The sequence below is a fragment of the Genypterus blacodes genome, unplaced genomic scaffold (assembly GCF_046128005.1).
Source record: "Genypterus blacodes isolate CSIRO-AG114 ecotype Tasmania unplaced genomic scaffold, CSIRO-AGI_Gbla_v1 ptg000094l_1, whole genome shotgun sequence".
NCBI lineage: Eukaryota > Metazoa > Chordata > Actinopteri > Ophidiiformes > Ophidiidae > Genypterus > Genypterus blacodes.
Window position 1 is genome coordinate 837,843 of NW_027466898.1, and position 13,892 is coordinate 851,734.

Consider the following 13,892-nt stretch of genomic DNA (forward strand, 5'->3'; position numbering starts at 1 on the left):
GCTCTAGCCACACACTAATCTCCCCATTACGGTTACAGTGTGGTTGTTTACACGAAGATTCACCACACAACCGATGGCCACGCAGTGATGTCAGAAAACAGCCAGAAATGTCACCTGAGACAAGGCAGTGGAAGTAAACAAGGACTGGCAGCTGTGTCCTGCTCGGTCCTCCCAGCGTGACCATGAAGGACCGAGCTGAATTGAGTCATTTGGAACTGTGTCCAATGGGTTGTGTAGAGTTACAGCGTGTTCACCTTAGCCACTGTTTTTTTTACGATAGATTTTTTTCCAAAAACAACAAGCTTACTCCACATATCCTGGAAAAGGTTGCTCTTTAAATATTCATCCCATATCTTAATGTGTGTGTGTGTGTGTGTGTGTGTGTGTGTGTGTGTGTGTGTGTGTGTGTGTGTGTGTGTGTGTGTGTGTGTGTGTGTGTGTGTGTGTGTGTGTGTGTGTGTGTGTGTGTGTGTGTGTGTTTGTGTGCATGTGAGGATGCACTGGTGTATTAAATCATTCCATGTAAATTGGATGTGACTGGGTGAATGGGGGGGAGGAGGAGGAGGGGGGGGGGGGGGGGGGAGGTTATCTGAGGGTGCAACAACATCTGCTTCTTTGTTTTCATCCAAGGCAGAGGGGGAAATGGTGACTTATTATCATATTTTGCTATTGGCATGATTCAGGCAGGGTCCAGGCTGCCAACTTTACAAGTGACCCAGAACATGTGAACAAAGGTCACATAGACTCACATGTTGTAGCTTGTTGATGGGACAGAACACTGCAACCTGCCAGCCTGCCAACTTAGAGATCTGGGAAATAGGGGAGGGCCAAAACAAGTCTGAGCCAATCTGTATCAGACTGGTACATCAAAGAAATTGCTTCAATTTCACCTTGTTTTGGTTCGATTCCTGTTTGGTTCTGATCACATTCCCACCACATGATTCTTCTCCTTGAAGAAGAGATCAACCCGTGTTTCCCAGGTATCCCGGTGCAGGTGCCAGCATAAATCAGTCATCCTGAACCAATAAAGCTCGCCAAACGCGCCTGGTGTGGAATAGCCGTTTATGTGCTGGTCTAGCTGCACTGAGGCCGGCGTGATTGTGGACAGAGACGGCTTCCCCGTTTTTTTCCCCTCTTCAAATAAACTTGTGTGCTTTGCAGTGGAACAATGAAGACAGCCAATACAACTCTGGAGAACGGCTTTGTCGAGCTGAGACCTGGACTCAAAGGATCTCTTTGTTGCTCCTTCCCACCGTCCACCCTGCTGGTCCCTCTATCACCACATCTGTGTGGCACATTTTGTTTAAGGAGGGACTCTCACTTGCGTGGTCGCTGTCTAGGATGTCAATGCTCTGAAAGTCTGTATACTTTTTGACCCTGTTCCTCAATCTGAAAGTGACTGAGGAAAGGCATCGTTTCCTGTCCCTTCTTGTCTTCTCAACCAGGGAGCAATTGTCTCACATGAGCGATTTTCCCCCAATGTGGACGACGGCACACGCCGCCATATGGGAGATTTAATTAACGTACGCCTCAAGCCCAATCAGCTCCCTCCCAAAACCAGTCAGGAACACAACTACTGCTTCCCTTAAATACACGTTTTAATTAGCAAGTTCTCAGCTCACTGCTAAGAATTTTCTATTTTGGTACGACCTGCGTAAAGCAAGTTTATGGGGGGAAAATGGAGACGATCCTCCTAAAGTGTTCGTCCTCTAAGGAAATGATATGATTGCTCGACTGCCTGGTCGGCTGTGTGTTATCTTTAGAGCAAATGTGTGATTACAAATGTCAGTCTTTCATTACAGGCAGGCGAGTTCAGTAAAACATTCAGGCTCTGGGTTTTGCCGTGAAGGATTAATACAGAAAAAAGCACCAGCCTCTTGCAATGCTTAATTCATCCGTATTATTTTACCTCCAGCCATTGAGCCTGACACTTTTCTCTTTTAAACACCCTTCTTCCACGTGGCAAGCTATCAGCTTTCAGACTCAAGACGGTGAAACGGAGGCAGACAGGCAACAGGAGGAGCCTGTCAGATGAAGCAGCCGAGAAGGACTGAGATCTGGAAAATGCTTTGGGGATACACATCTCCTCTCCCCCCGTCCCTTTTGTTTTCATGCCGATATTGACATCTGAGGATGAGGCGACAGACAGACGGAGAGAGTTGTGTGTGTGTCAGGCCCAGCAAGATAAACCGAAATGGGGAATCGAGACTAAAAGGCACCGTTTGCAGATTCACTTCCCTTTTCATCACCTTCTTATTTCTCCAAGTCAGGATTTTGAGTGGCAGGTTAAAGCTCCCCAAGAGACACACACACACACACTCACTCACTCACTCACTCACTCACTCACTCACTCACTCACTCACTCACTCACTCACTCACTCACTCACTCACTCACTCACTCACTCACTCACTCTCTCACTCACTCACTCACTCTCTCACACACACACACACACACACACACACACACACACACACACACACACCACTACACGCATATGCAAAGCTCAACTTGACACACGCTTGTTTTTGTTGTCTTCAGTGAAGTAGTGTGTGAAGATGCAGCAACACTGAGCCATTTATTTTTGGATGATGCCTCACAGCTGAATGCTCACACGCCTCAGCTCACACTACATAAGATCCATACCAGTGTAACGTGTCAGAGGATGATCATGTCATGTTGTGGAAGGTGCAGGGGGCCTCAGGGATAATGAAACTACCGTCACACACCAGGAATTTACTGTGTAACTAACTGTGTAGAAACGGATTATACTGGCATGTCACAGTCTGTCATGCGTTTATACTCTATGCTACTGATAGTATTGTGTATATACTGTATATGCAGTATGAATTAAATCTCAATCCCAATTTGGTTGCATGCGTGTACCGTGAACCGGTACACGCATGCCGGAATCCCCTAATCACGGTAATCCCACAGTAACCCCGTGGGGGCTCATGAGGAAGTCAGCTGCTCCAAAACGCAGCGTGTCTTTCCACAAGAGCTCGTAGATGTGTCGTGCAGCATGACCACAAACAACTTATGTAAGCAAACGTGCTGCTCTTGGTGGATCCTTTTATTCAATGATGTGGTCCATCGCAGTCATATCCGGTCATGTCCATTCCAATCTCCTGCCACTGATTTAAAAAAAAAAAAAAATCAAAACAATTTCTTCAGTATATTCCTCATACAATGGTATAGGGCTGTGGCAGAACTTCCGGTTTTTGCAAAAAAGTGGAATTTTGCAAAGCTTAGGACATTAAGATGTGATTCAGGTTATTATCTGGTTTCTTTGTGCCCTCGCGGTGAACTTCTGAAACGTCGTCCTGGAAATAGTCGTTTGTCCAAGTATCACACAAGTGGCCGCATGCTCAGGACCCATAACAGTCTCGCCTCTTACATCCTCTGAAGTGTTTTGGTCGTCTTATGAAAACACTGTCAATTTATTAAAAAGCTTTATTTATTAACTATAACTTTTGTGTGTCTCTACCTCCTCAGGCTTTTTTGCACAGAATCAGCCAAACTGCAGATGACCAACAGTGCCTCACACCGGAACATGTCAAGGTATTGATTCAATTTTGGGCATTATCATCATCATATGAATAATGTACTGATGTGCTAAAATACTCATTCATGGATTTGCTTCCTTCCCCCTTTGACTCCCATGTCTTTCCTTACCTCCATCTGTTGGTCACTTCCTCCCTTTTCTTTCCTTTCCCATCTCCTCACTTCCCTCCACCCCCTCTCTTTATCTCTCCCTCCCTCTGTATCCCTTCCATCTACACCACTCCTCTCTCAGATTCTGTTTTCAAATATTGAGGACATCCTGGAGTTGCACAAAGAAGTGTTGTCTGCAGTGGAGGCCGGTCTGCAGCCTGAACCCCATCCCCATCATGCACTGGGACACGTGTTCCTCAAGTTTGTAAGTGACACGCACACAGAGCAACACACACATGCACGCAAACACAAGGACATTGACTCACATGTGGGAGCCCATGCATACATTCCATGCAAACTCACACAAACTCTTTTCATGGGTTACCCGTAACCACAGAGCGGGGGAAAGTGTGCAACTCCTGCTGTGAAAATATCCCCTAATTCTCTCTTTCTCACATGCACACCCCTCCCATCTCCTGGACACACACACACACACACACACACACACACACACACACACACACACACACACACACACACACACACACACACACACACATGCATCAGACACCCATAGAATACCTCCACCCCTTTTGGTTTCCTCCTTCTCCAAACAGGCCAGCATCCTGTCACATATAAGAGTCTCTCTCTTCCCTCCCTTGCTCTTCATCCGAGCTTGTGCAGCCTGCTGTCTCTGGCATCTCCTTCTCTCTCTCCTCCATCCTCCATCCCTCCACGGATTCCTTGTGGCTCTGTTACACCCCAACCACCCCCACTCCCCTCTGTTTGAACTCATTTGGCCCCAGGGACCAAACAATGACGGGCCTGTGTCCGGGGAGGAAGAGATGGTGTGTCACTCGGTGAAGGGACAATTCTTCCACTGGTAGCGCTCAATCTAAATTCTCTCACTCTCCCTGCCTTTCTCTCTCTGCCTCTCATTCACTTTCACCAAGGCACAAAACACCTCAGCGAGGTGTTGCTCTGCTTCATCAGCCTCCAGGATAATATTGTGGTTAGGACATGAATTGGCTGTTTGAGTTTTGGTTTCCCGGGGGGCTTTAACAGACTCATTGGTAGCGAGCCAAGCCCCTGCCCCTTGTCTTCTTCTCTTCAGTCTAACACTGGGGCCAGAAAACTGAGGTCTTCTGGCTCTGACCCCTGAGATATAACAACCAACCAGATGATTTCACATTTCACGTCTGAGAAGTGTTTGTGTAAGAAAGAAAATCCAACATTCATAACATTTTCCAAACCCCTTCACCCCTCAGCGCTGAAATGTCAAATAATCAATAGTAATCTATCTGCTGCCTGCCTGCCTGCCCGCCCGCCTGCTTGCCTGAATGACATTTAATCACATCTTTGGATCGCCGCTGAATTACCCTCGCACATGTGAGAAGCGGCATGAGCTCTGAAGGCTCTGAGTGTCAGGTGGAGAATTGATTAAATGGGCTCATCATGGCGTTTCACTTGCTCTGTGGTCAGACAGACGGGTTATTGGAAATTGCAGGTGCTATGATTTTAGTAATTATAATTTTCAGTTCAATTTCAATTTGTTTCTAAGGTATTGCCACGATGTGCAAATAAACAATACCACTATGACATATAGACACACCATATATGAGGTATTTTGTGTTTCTGTTGTTTTCTTTGTATCTTTTGTGTGTGTGTGTGTTTTGTGGCGGTACTGAGTCTCCCACAGACTCCACCTTTTGTCACTGCATATCCATTACACTTTTCTCTTCAAACCGCGACCTATGTCTCCTCCAGCACACAGATACGTCTCAGCCAATCGGACGGCCCCGTCTGGTGCCCTCCGGCTTCTAGCCCTTGACCTCAGCCGGAGGTCGACACCATGACTGAGATTTGATTAACCTCCTGCATTGTTCAGGCGGACTGTCTGCGCTGAGCTGAAAAATGGGATGATTCATTTCAATCTGAAATCAGATAGTGGCCTGATGAAAAATAGTGCACCTCTCGTTGTGTTTAGTTCAGATTTAACTTGATTTTTATCTCACTGACTGAAGTGTGAATGCTGTATCTGATCGTCGGTGTCCTGGGAATGTATTTCACACACGTTGAGGCCTCATTTCAATCACACAACTTGCACAGGACTACTCAGACTCTGCAAATCTCACGTTAAAGGAGAGTTCAGACACTTTGGTATTTGCTCACCTCTTTGGTTCCGTGTGTGTGTGAGAGCAAGAAGCAACAGTCATCTCATTATACACGTTCTGAACTACACCCATTATGCTTTGACTCCATCCCTCAGTCTGTGATGCTGCTCTCATCTAAACGTAGCAATAACATTCCAGTTTAGGAGAATTCAAATAAGAGACTTATGTTCAGTAAAGGGTCAACCCAAGTCTTTGAGCTATTCTGGGCACAAGTGGTGTCTTTAAGGGAAGCCTTGACGCGCAAAATTGACTCTGTATAAATTAAAGAATCGTGTTTTGGCGCTGGTATGACGAATGAACTGCGTTAGTATGACTTGATTTAGTTGTTGTAACCCGAGCAGCGCCAGGGCTGCGGAGAAGGTTTTGGTTGCTAGTTTCTGCAAAGAGACACAGCCCCACTGTTTGTCTTGTAAGCTGCGAGATTGTGTTACAGATGGTGATTGCAGCTGAATCGATTCTTTCCGCTTGAGGAACTTAAGTGGCAACATATCAAGGAATATGTTAAGTTCCACCTTGATTTAAATGCAATCTGAGGATGTGCCTACATTTCATTACATCTAAGTGTGCAATCATTCCTTTTTTAAGGAGCAGCTAGCAGTTAGCTTTCCTTTGACGTTTTTAAGATTCTTAGTCTAAGTCTCTTAGAAAAAAACTTTACAAAAGCCATCATGATACATTTCTGTCTTTTCAAAGCATACGATAGCTGTTGAAGATGTTTGGATATGTTTTCATACCACACAGCATTCTACTTTTGGTTCCTTTTCACAGAATCTTTGCTCATAAATGTGATGCTGTGGTAGTCATAACATAGCTACAACAATCATTTTTCCTCTGAAATGGCCAGAGTCCAGTTCCCTTTCCTGTTGCAGTACTTGGCACTGTTGGTAGGGGAGGTGTAGGACACTTGATGATCCCGTAGCACCCAAACAATCCGTCCTCCATGCAGATACCCCATACTGCAATTTGGAGCTGCCAGTGTGTTAGCAGGGACATAGCCGCTGACGTAACCAACTGATTTCTGTTACATGGGTAATAGCACAATGGCTAAAACCAAAGGGGCTGCAGCCACGTGGTCTACTTGCTTTACACACACATAAAATGCCATAAGAACCTGCAATTCTGGTTATGTAATCCATAAAATCCACATGACTCATTATTATTTTTTCTAAACTCAAATTACACAACCCCCACCCCCACCCCCCATCTCCATGAGTGTGTTAAGCAGTTAATTACTTTTTTGATAGCCAACTTCATGTGCTGCCAGGACATTTTGTTCTGTGTTACGAAAAAAGTGGAATCAGGTTTCTTGCTTTTTTGCATTTGTTGTTGTTGTTGATTTGCAATGATCCCATGGAGATAAAGCTAAGGTGCTATTGATGAGTCGAAAGCCCCTTTACTTATGCAAGTAGGGTTAAATCTAATTCATTTAGATACACAAGAAGATGAAGCAGAGACAAATAACACGGTTACAAATGACCTCTTGATAGCCTGTGCCTGTCCCTCCCCATTACCTCTCTGGCTGTGTAGTGTATTGAGTCATGTTGACAGACTTTGGGGTCTGGTACCATATGGTGGTCCAGCTGCTGCTCCCAGTGGTGCTTGGAGCAGGAATCCCCCTGCCAAACGTGGCTTTGGGTGTGTCTGTCATTCTGCTCGCCTGTGCGGTAAAAGCTGCCCACCGTTTAGATTGTGCCGCACGCTTTGCGCTGTGCATCCATAAAAGCCTCTCAGCTCCTTCTGGTCATGGGAACAGAGCAGAGTTATATAAAGACCCGTTAGTGTTTTGGCTGCTTCTGTCAGCATTGCCCGGTTACCGTGTGAAACAATCACATGCTAAGACATTCAGCTGTGACACTGTACAATTGCCTGTATTTACGATAGAGTGTTGTATGTGATTGAAAGTGCATGAGCATATTGGTGGCGGTGGAGCAAAACCGCAACATAATTCTTTTGCAAATGGGTTGGTTAGGTAAATGTTTGTGTTTTCAGTTTTAGCGCTCACAAAATCCTACTAAGATACCACCTAACTCACACACTCCATTGGTGTACGACCGGACACTGATCACTCTGTCACTGTGTCCAACTTGAAATGCAAAGCCTCCGGGCAGCAGCGTTCGCTTAGGGTTGAAAGGACTGTCAAGCACCTCCAGTTTTGGATTTCACTTGCTTGGCTGTTTCAGATGACAGTTTCAGTTTCTAGGACCTGAAGCTAGAGGCCACAGGCTCCACCGTGTTCGCGGTTTCACATCCTAGTAACGGCAGTGTAGTTGACAACCCACAATAGGGTAAAATAAGGTGCAAATTCAGTTGCAGCTGTTATACAGTGTGTACATAGTTGCCTACAGTACACTGTATAAATAATGCATCAGAACCTATAGTCACTGTCCCAGGTGTCGTGTTACGAATGGTAATGAAAATTACAAAGTGCTGCTCCAGAAAAGCTCCTGTATCAAAAGTGTTGTTTGTTCTCATTATTCAGTGCTGTGTTTATGGGGCTCAACTCAGTGGGTCAGTGATGTTGTTGTTTTGGACTTCTTCATTACTTCCACCAGATTGCTCTTTAAAGTTGTTTTGAGCTGAAATAACTTTGTATCAAGGGACAGACGAGAGTGTTTTAAATATTATCGTCAATGTCTTCAAAGATAATATAATAATCGTCTTTATTTATGTTCTCTTCCTGTTTCTGTGGGGCTGCTTTGGGTTCAATAGTTTCCCCCATCATCAAAACACTATGCAACTGTGTGTGTGATGCTTCTGCCATTGCCCTTTTCAAGGCACCAAGCCCGAGGTGGCCCCCGGGCATCACAACCATAAGGATGTTTAGGATTGGTCTAAATGCAGAGGAGGAATTTAGTGGTGGAAGTGTAACATCAATTTGATCTCATTTTTTTTTACCTTTTTGTAGATATGATCTGTGAAAGGGGTATTATTTATAGGCACATGTAGTATTGAGAAACACCTCTAACAAAGTGGTTATTCAGTGTGACTTGCTGCCACTGAGGGGAAAGAAGAAGTGTTCTATGATGGCACGCTATTTATTCTGCCTGTACTGTCAAATAATTTGAAGAAGGGAAATATGACAAATGATCTCTGATGCACACCAGTGCATGATCATTCTGCAGGCCTCATGACTCAATCTCATGATGATTTTGCTGTTACACTTGCGCATGGTGACATTTAATAACCTTCTTCTTCTTCCGTGGAAACAATATAAGACAAGAAGAGCATTGGATTAACCCTTAACCGTCTCTTTCCTTCCTCGGGTACATGACTTTTTTTTCTCCATTCATCCAGAGTCTCGACCAGCCAACCAGCCAAAAATATGGTGTGAAGTGACGGTCTGGGATTCTCACACGTGTTTTCTCTCTGTCTTCCAGAGGGTGAGCTTCTCAGTGTATGGAGAGTACTGCAGCAATCACGAGAAGGCCTTGCGACTTCTGATGGAGCTCAACAAGATCCCCGACATCAGGACCTTCCTACTGGTGGGACACTGCAATTCCTCTTATCTACGTATCTCCCTTTGCACCATCTTCCATCTACTGTTGTTGTGGCTTTTTCGAGTCTTACTCATCCCCTCTGCTTCTTCCAGTTGAATGCAGTTATAATCCCTGCCTGTTTGACCGCATACCTCATTCACCCTTTCACTTATTTTCTTCTCTGCGCCTTCACCGCCTTCTCCCTTTGCCCTAGATTCCTTTCCTCCTAGGACCCTCTTTTCCCTAATTTCCTCTTTTGTCATCCATCCATCCTTTCCCTCTTCCTTTCTCTCTATCACCTCTGTTTCCATGTTAACACTTGAATAAAGGGTAAACCCCAACATAGGGTCAGGGGGTCCTTCCTGCCCGGACAGGATGCAGCCACCGGCGAGGTCACCTTCTGCTGTTGTTGTAGTGTTTCCGCTGCCAGCTGTTTCCGTGTTTTGACACCCAAACATTTAGTCCCCTGGACAATGAACTTATAATGGCGTCTTGGGCCTTTGAGCCTCGGCCCAACAAGTGAAGTCATCTGCAATTCCAGGGCCAGCCAGCTGTGGATTATTGGCCGTCTTTATTAGGGATTGGCTGAGAGATCTGAGGCCTTGTGTCTGATGGTTTTCTTCCATGGCATTATTCTGTGAGCCACAGCACTGGAACAATGGGATCCCAGACTTGCTGTGTTCATTGTTTTTTTTTGCTTCTCTTCCTCTACGTGATATTGTTGCTTCCAAAATCAAGTTATATAATAGCAACTGTTCAACCTGCTTGGTATCATTGCAAGCATTGGACAAACATTGTAATGCAACCGAGATAACAGGGAAATAATCTGTACACAGCAAATATGTTTGTCAGTGAAGTTACTTGCTTGCATATCACACAAAAACACAAAATTGATTCTTCAAGAATTTAGAGTTGCCGTTTGAAATGAAATGACATGTAATTAAACCTATTTTCAGTGGCTTGAAATGATGAGCATCCTAAATCCTTATCTTCGTAATTAACAGCAATGTGTGATATGTTTTGCCGCGGGCTTCTTTTCGTTGCCGTTTAATTGCAGAGGAGTTCTTGGGCGGCTTAAACCGTTCCCATGCTAATTGTATCACAAAGTGAGAGGGCTGACTGAAGCAGCGTGTGGAGATGAAGTGTTAATTGTGTCAGAAGAGAAGAAAGGGCAGAAGAGAAGTGAAAGTAAAATGAGGTCAGAGTGAGGAACAGAGAGAATTTTTGCTTCAGGCTTGCAGATTACATATGAAGAGGGGATGAGAGGAAGGATAAAGAGGAAGTCAGGGAGGATTTGGATGGAAATGGGTCTGTGAGAGAGGAATAGAAAGCATCAATTTGCGTCCTGCCAAGTTGCTGGGTATCTGCCTCCCATTTCTCTCCTCCTCAACGTCTCCATGTTCTCTCAAACAGCAACCATCAAACTGCTGCCCCATCCCACAGTCCTGTACTGGTCTATGTGGTGTTAAAAGGAATTGCCATATGATTTTCCTCACCCCCCCGAAACTAATCTAGGATGCCTTCTTTCCCACTGGAGAATAAACTGGAGTTGTTTATCTTGCATGGCTGCTTTTGATCTTTCATCTCATCCCATGAGCTCATAGCATTTTGACAGGCTGCATTCCTGCAAAATAAAAGGCAAAGAGAAACCACGGCTGTAACTGTGAACCCCACTTCTGAAGAAACCAAGCCCCTTTAATTAGTTTTGGAGGCGGTATTTTCTGAAATGGGACATATTACACAGATACAGTATCAATGTTCGTTTTTTCATATGGTGGTCTAGTTTGAAATATGTTTGATATTATGTGTGAATCCACACCGTAGTACTTCGACTTCACCTTGTGTACCATGGTGCACAGAAAGAGAACATGCCTTTATGAAGACACTCCTGCACTGTTCTGATTGGCCAAACTCAACATGGCAGCTGTTGTGCAAACATTTTTTTCTCCATGCATGTTCTGACTGGAGTGCAATTGGCCAATTGGTATTGGTAAATGTTGTACTTCTTTGTTGGTTTTGCATGAATGTGGTCATGTAGTCTATGTTCAAGTTACATAACACAACTCCTGACTACAACGCAAAAAATGTTGAGTATTTGTCAGATTTCTTCATTTGTGGGATGCAGGTGTAGAGGTTCTCACTCATTCTTCCATATTTGCTACAGAGTTGTGGACTGCCTGTATTCTTGTTGGAATATGGGCGGAAAGAAAACGCAGGACAAACACTTCCTACCTTATGTTAGTTCATATTTGACATTACCATACAGTTGCACACAAAGTTGACGTGCAAGCAGTGTTATTCACGTGCTTGTCTTCATACAATAGTGAGGATTAAAAACTATATTGCCCAGGGAGACATCTGAGGATCGGGAACAACTTCTGTCTGTTCCGTCTTAATCTTCTGTTTCTCTCTCTAGTTATTCCTAAATCCTTCCTTTTTTAAGCAACACATATTTGTGTACAGTGCTTGTAGCTGTGTGTGTGTTTGTGTTTTTCTCTTCAGCACTGTATGCTACTGGGAGGGAAGAAAAGCACAGACATTCCCCTGGAGGGCTACCTTTTGACTCCCATTCAGAGGATCTGCAAATACCCCCTACTACTGAAGGTACCTTACTGCTGCACCAATCCTGTATTGTAATGAAATTGTAACACACAACCATTTTGACACGCCACAGCCTGCTAAGGCAACTTCACAACTATTTTGTTCCATTTGGCCTGTAGAGGATGTGAACTGGCTACTCTCTGAACCATCAAAGGGAAATTATGCGTGTAGGTTCTAGGGGCAATTGCCAAAAGTTACAACAACATATCAGTTGATAGATCAGCTGGTATGGAACAAAACCTTCTACCCTTAGGCATTTCAAGATACCCAATCTTCCCCACCTACTGGTATTTTCAACTGTGGGGGCAGAAGCTTTGTGCTTGTGGAGGAGGAAAAGTTGAAATACCTACTTGTTGCTGATAGAATTTCATGAAGGTCAAACACAACTATGTCCCCCGGGAGATCGAATTTGATAAACTGGAAATTCCAAAGATCACAGTTAAAAATCCCCACCTCCTCTTTCCCACCCGAACCCACAGGAACTGCTGAAGCGTACCCCTAAAAAGCATGCAGACTATCCAGCGGTGGAGGAGGCTCTGCAGGCCATGAAAGCCGTCTGCTCCAACATCAATGAGACCAAGCGACAGATGGAGAAACTGGAGGCCCTGGAACAGCTGCAGTCCCACATCGAGGGCTGGGAGGTGAGAGTGAGCGAGGGGGAGCAAGAGTCGGGGAGAAGAGCGGAGAAAGTAGTTAGTCATATGAAGATTTGTATGTCACAAGGAGGTGATATAGAGGTTGGTTGAAGAGGAAAAAAGGAGAGCAATTGCGTGAGTTCTGAATCTGAAATTTGAGAGAGAAAAGGCCATGGAGAGCGGTTGAGCAGTAGCTGGGGACTGCTGTGACATTGAGAAGGTACAATCAGAAGAAGAAGTGGGGAAAGGGTAAGACAGTGCAGAAATAGACGAAATAGACTTTTAATAGCGCATCTCATACTGTAACACAAGCAGCATTCTGTCAAGGGTTCTGCAAAAGAAAGGAAAAGAAAGACGTGCATAACAAACGTGACAAAAAACTTCCTGCTTCCCTTCCCAGCTGCTTCCCTCACCCTCTATCTTTAAGAGTTAAACACCGCTGTAGCCAAATCGCCACTCAGAGCGCAGGGGCCAAGGATGGGGCTTGGGAGCCGAGAGAAGGGTCCAGTGCATTTTTCACGCCTCTCTCACTCACCACAACAGAGGTTTTGTCTTTTCGGGCACCAGTGGGACAATCCGCCCACACTGGGTGCCCTAGGGGATGCCAACGGGCATGCCGCCCAATCAGAAAAGACTTAGGAGGCAGAGAGCTCGTCTCACATGCATGAGAAGGGTTATATGAGGGGACCTTCAGAGGAGGGACAGGAAAAGACTGAAGGATAGAACCAGAGATTGGGCCCCAATGGGGCATCCCAGTATCTGCTTGCCAAACAGACCCCCTTTCTCCTCCAGCCTTTGAAACATGTGACCATTTGACCCTGACTATTGTTCCCCATCACAACATAAAAAGGAGACATAAGCATTCAGCTTGGCTACTCTGACAGTAAAGGATCACAGAGGATATTTTCTGCCCCCACTTGGGATTCATAATTGATGTTGTGTGGTGCATCCCCTGGTATGTGAGTCGCCATGATGCCCCTCGTCCTTTCTTTACTCTGCAGCCCGCAGAAACTAATACTAATGTCTGCTGGTCACTTTTGAAACCACTGATTGGTAATAATGGTAATAATGGACTAAACAGACGCGTAGCTGAATCTTTTGGGCAAAGAACTCAAACAGACACCATTATTTTCTGCTCTTTCCCTTGAACTGCTCAGTTGATTGTGTGGACAGGCACTTTACCCCCCCACCCCACCCCCCTTCCTAACAGCATTAGTTTCACTCTTCTCTCCAGCCACTCTCCAGGCTAAGCACCTCCACCTCTAATGGAGAAGGCTTCCACTAGTGCCGAATCAGGCCCAGATGCATTACCGCTGCTCAGATACAGTGCTGACACATACACACACACACACAC

The 13,892-nt window shown here is 45.1% G+C and overlaps 1 protein-coding gene across 1 annotated transcript in view; it reads left to right on the forward strand.

The window, feature by feature from the left end:
• The window catches only part of prex1 (phosphatidylinositol-3,4,5-trisphosphate-dependent Rac exchange factor 1), a 77,175-nt gene that overhangs the window by 14,833 nt on the left and 48,450 nt on the right, over positions 1–13,892 (forward strand). The window contains exons 2-6 of the mRNA XM_076159273.1: positions 3,494–3,559; positions 3,795–3,917; positions 9,204–9,308; positions 11,805–11,906; positions 12,383–12,544. Coding sequence (XP_076015388.1) covers positions 3,494–3,559; positions 3,795–3,917; positions 9,204–9,308; positions 11,805–11,906; positions 12,383–12,544 — 558 coding nt within the window. The remainder of the gene's footprint in view (positions 1–3,493; positions 3,560–3,794; positions 3,918–9,203; positions 9,309–11,804; positions 11,907–12,382; positions 12,545–13,892) is intronic.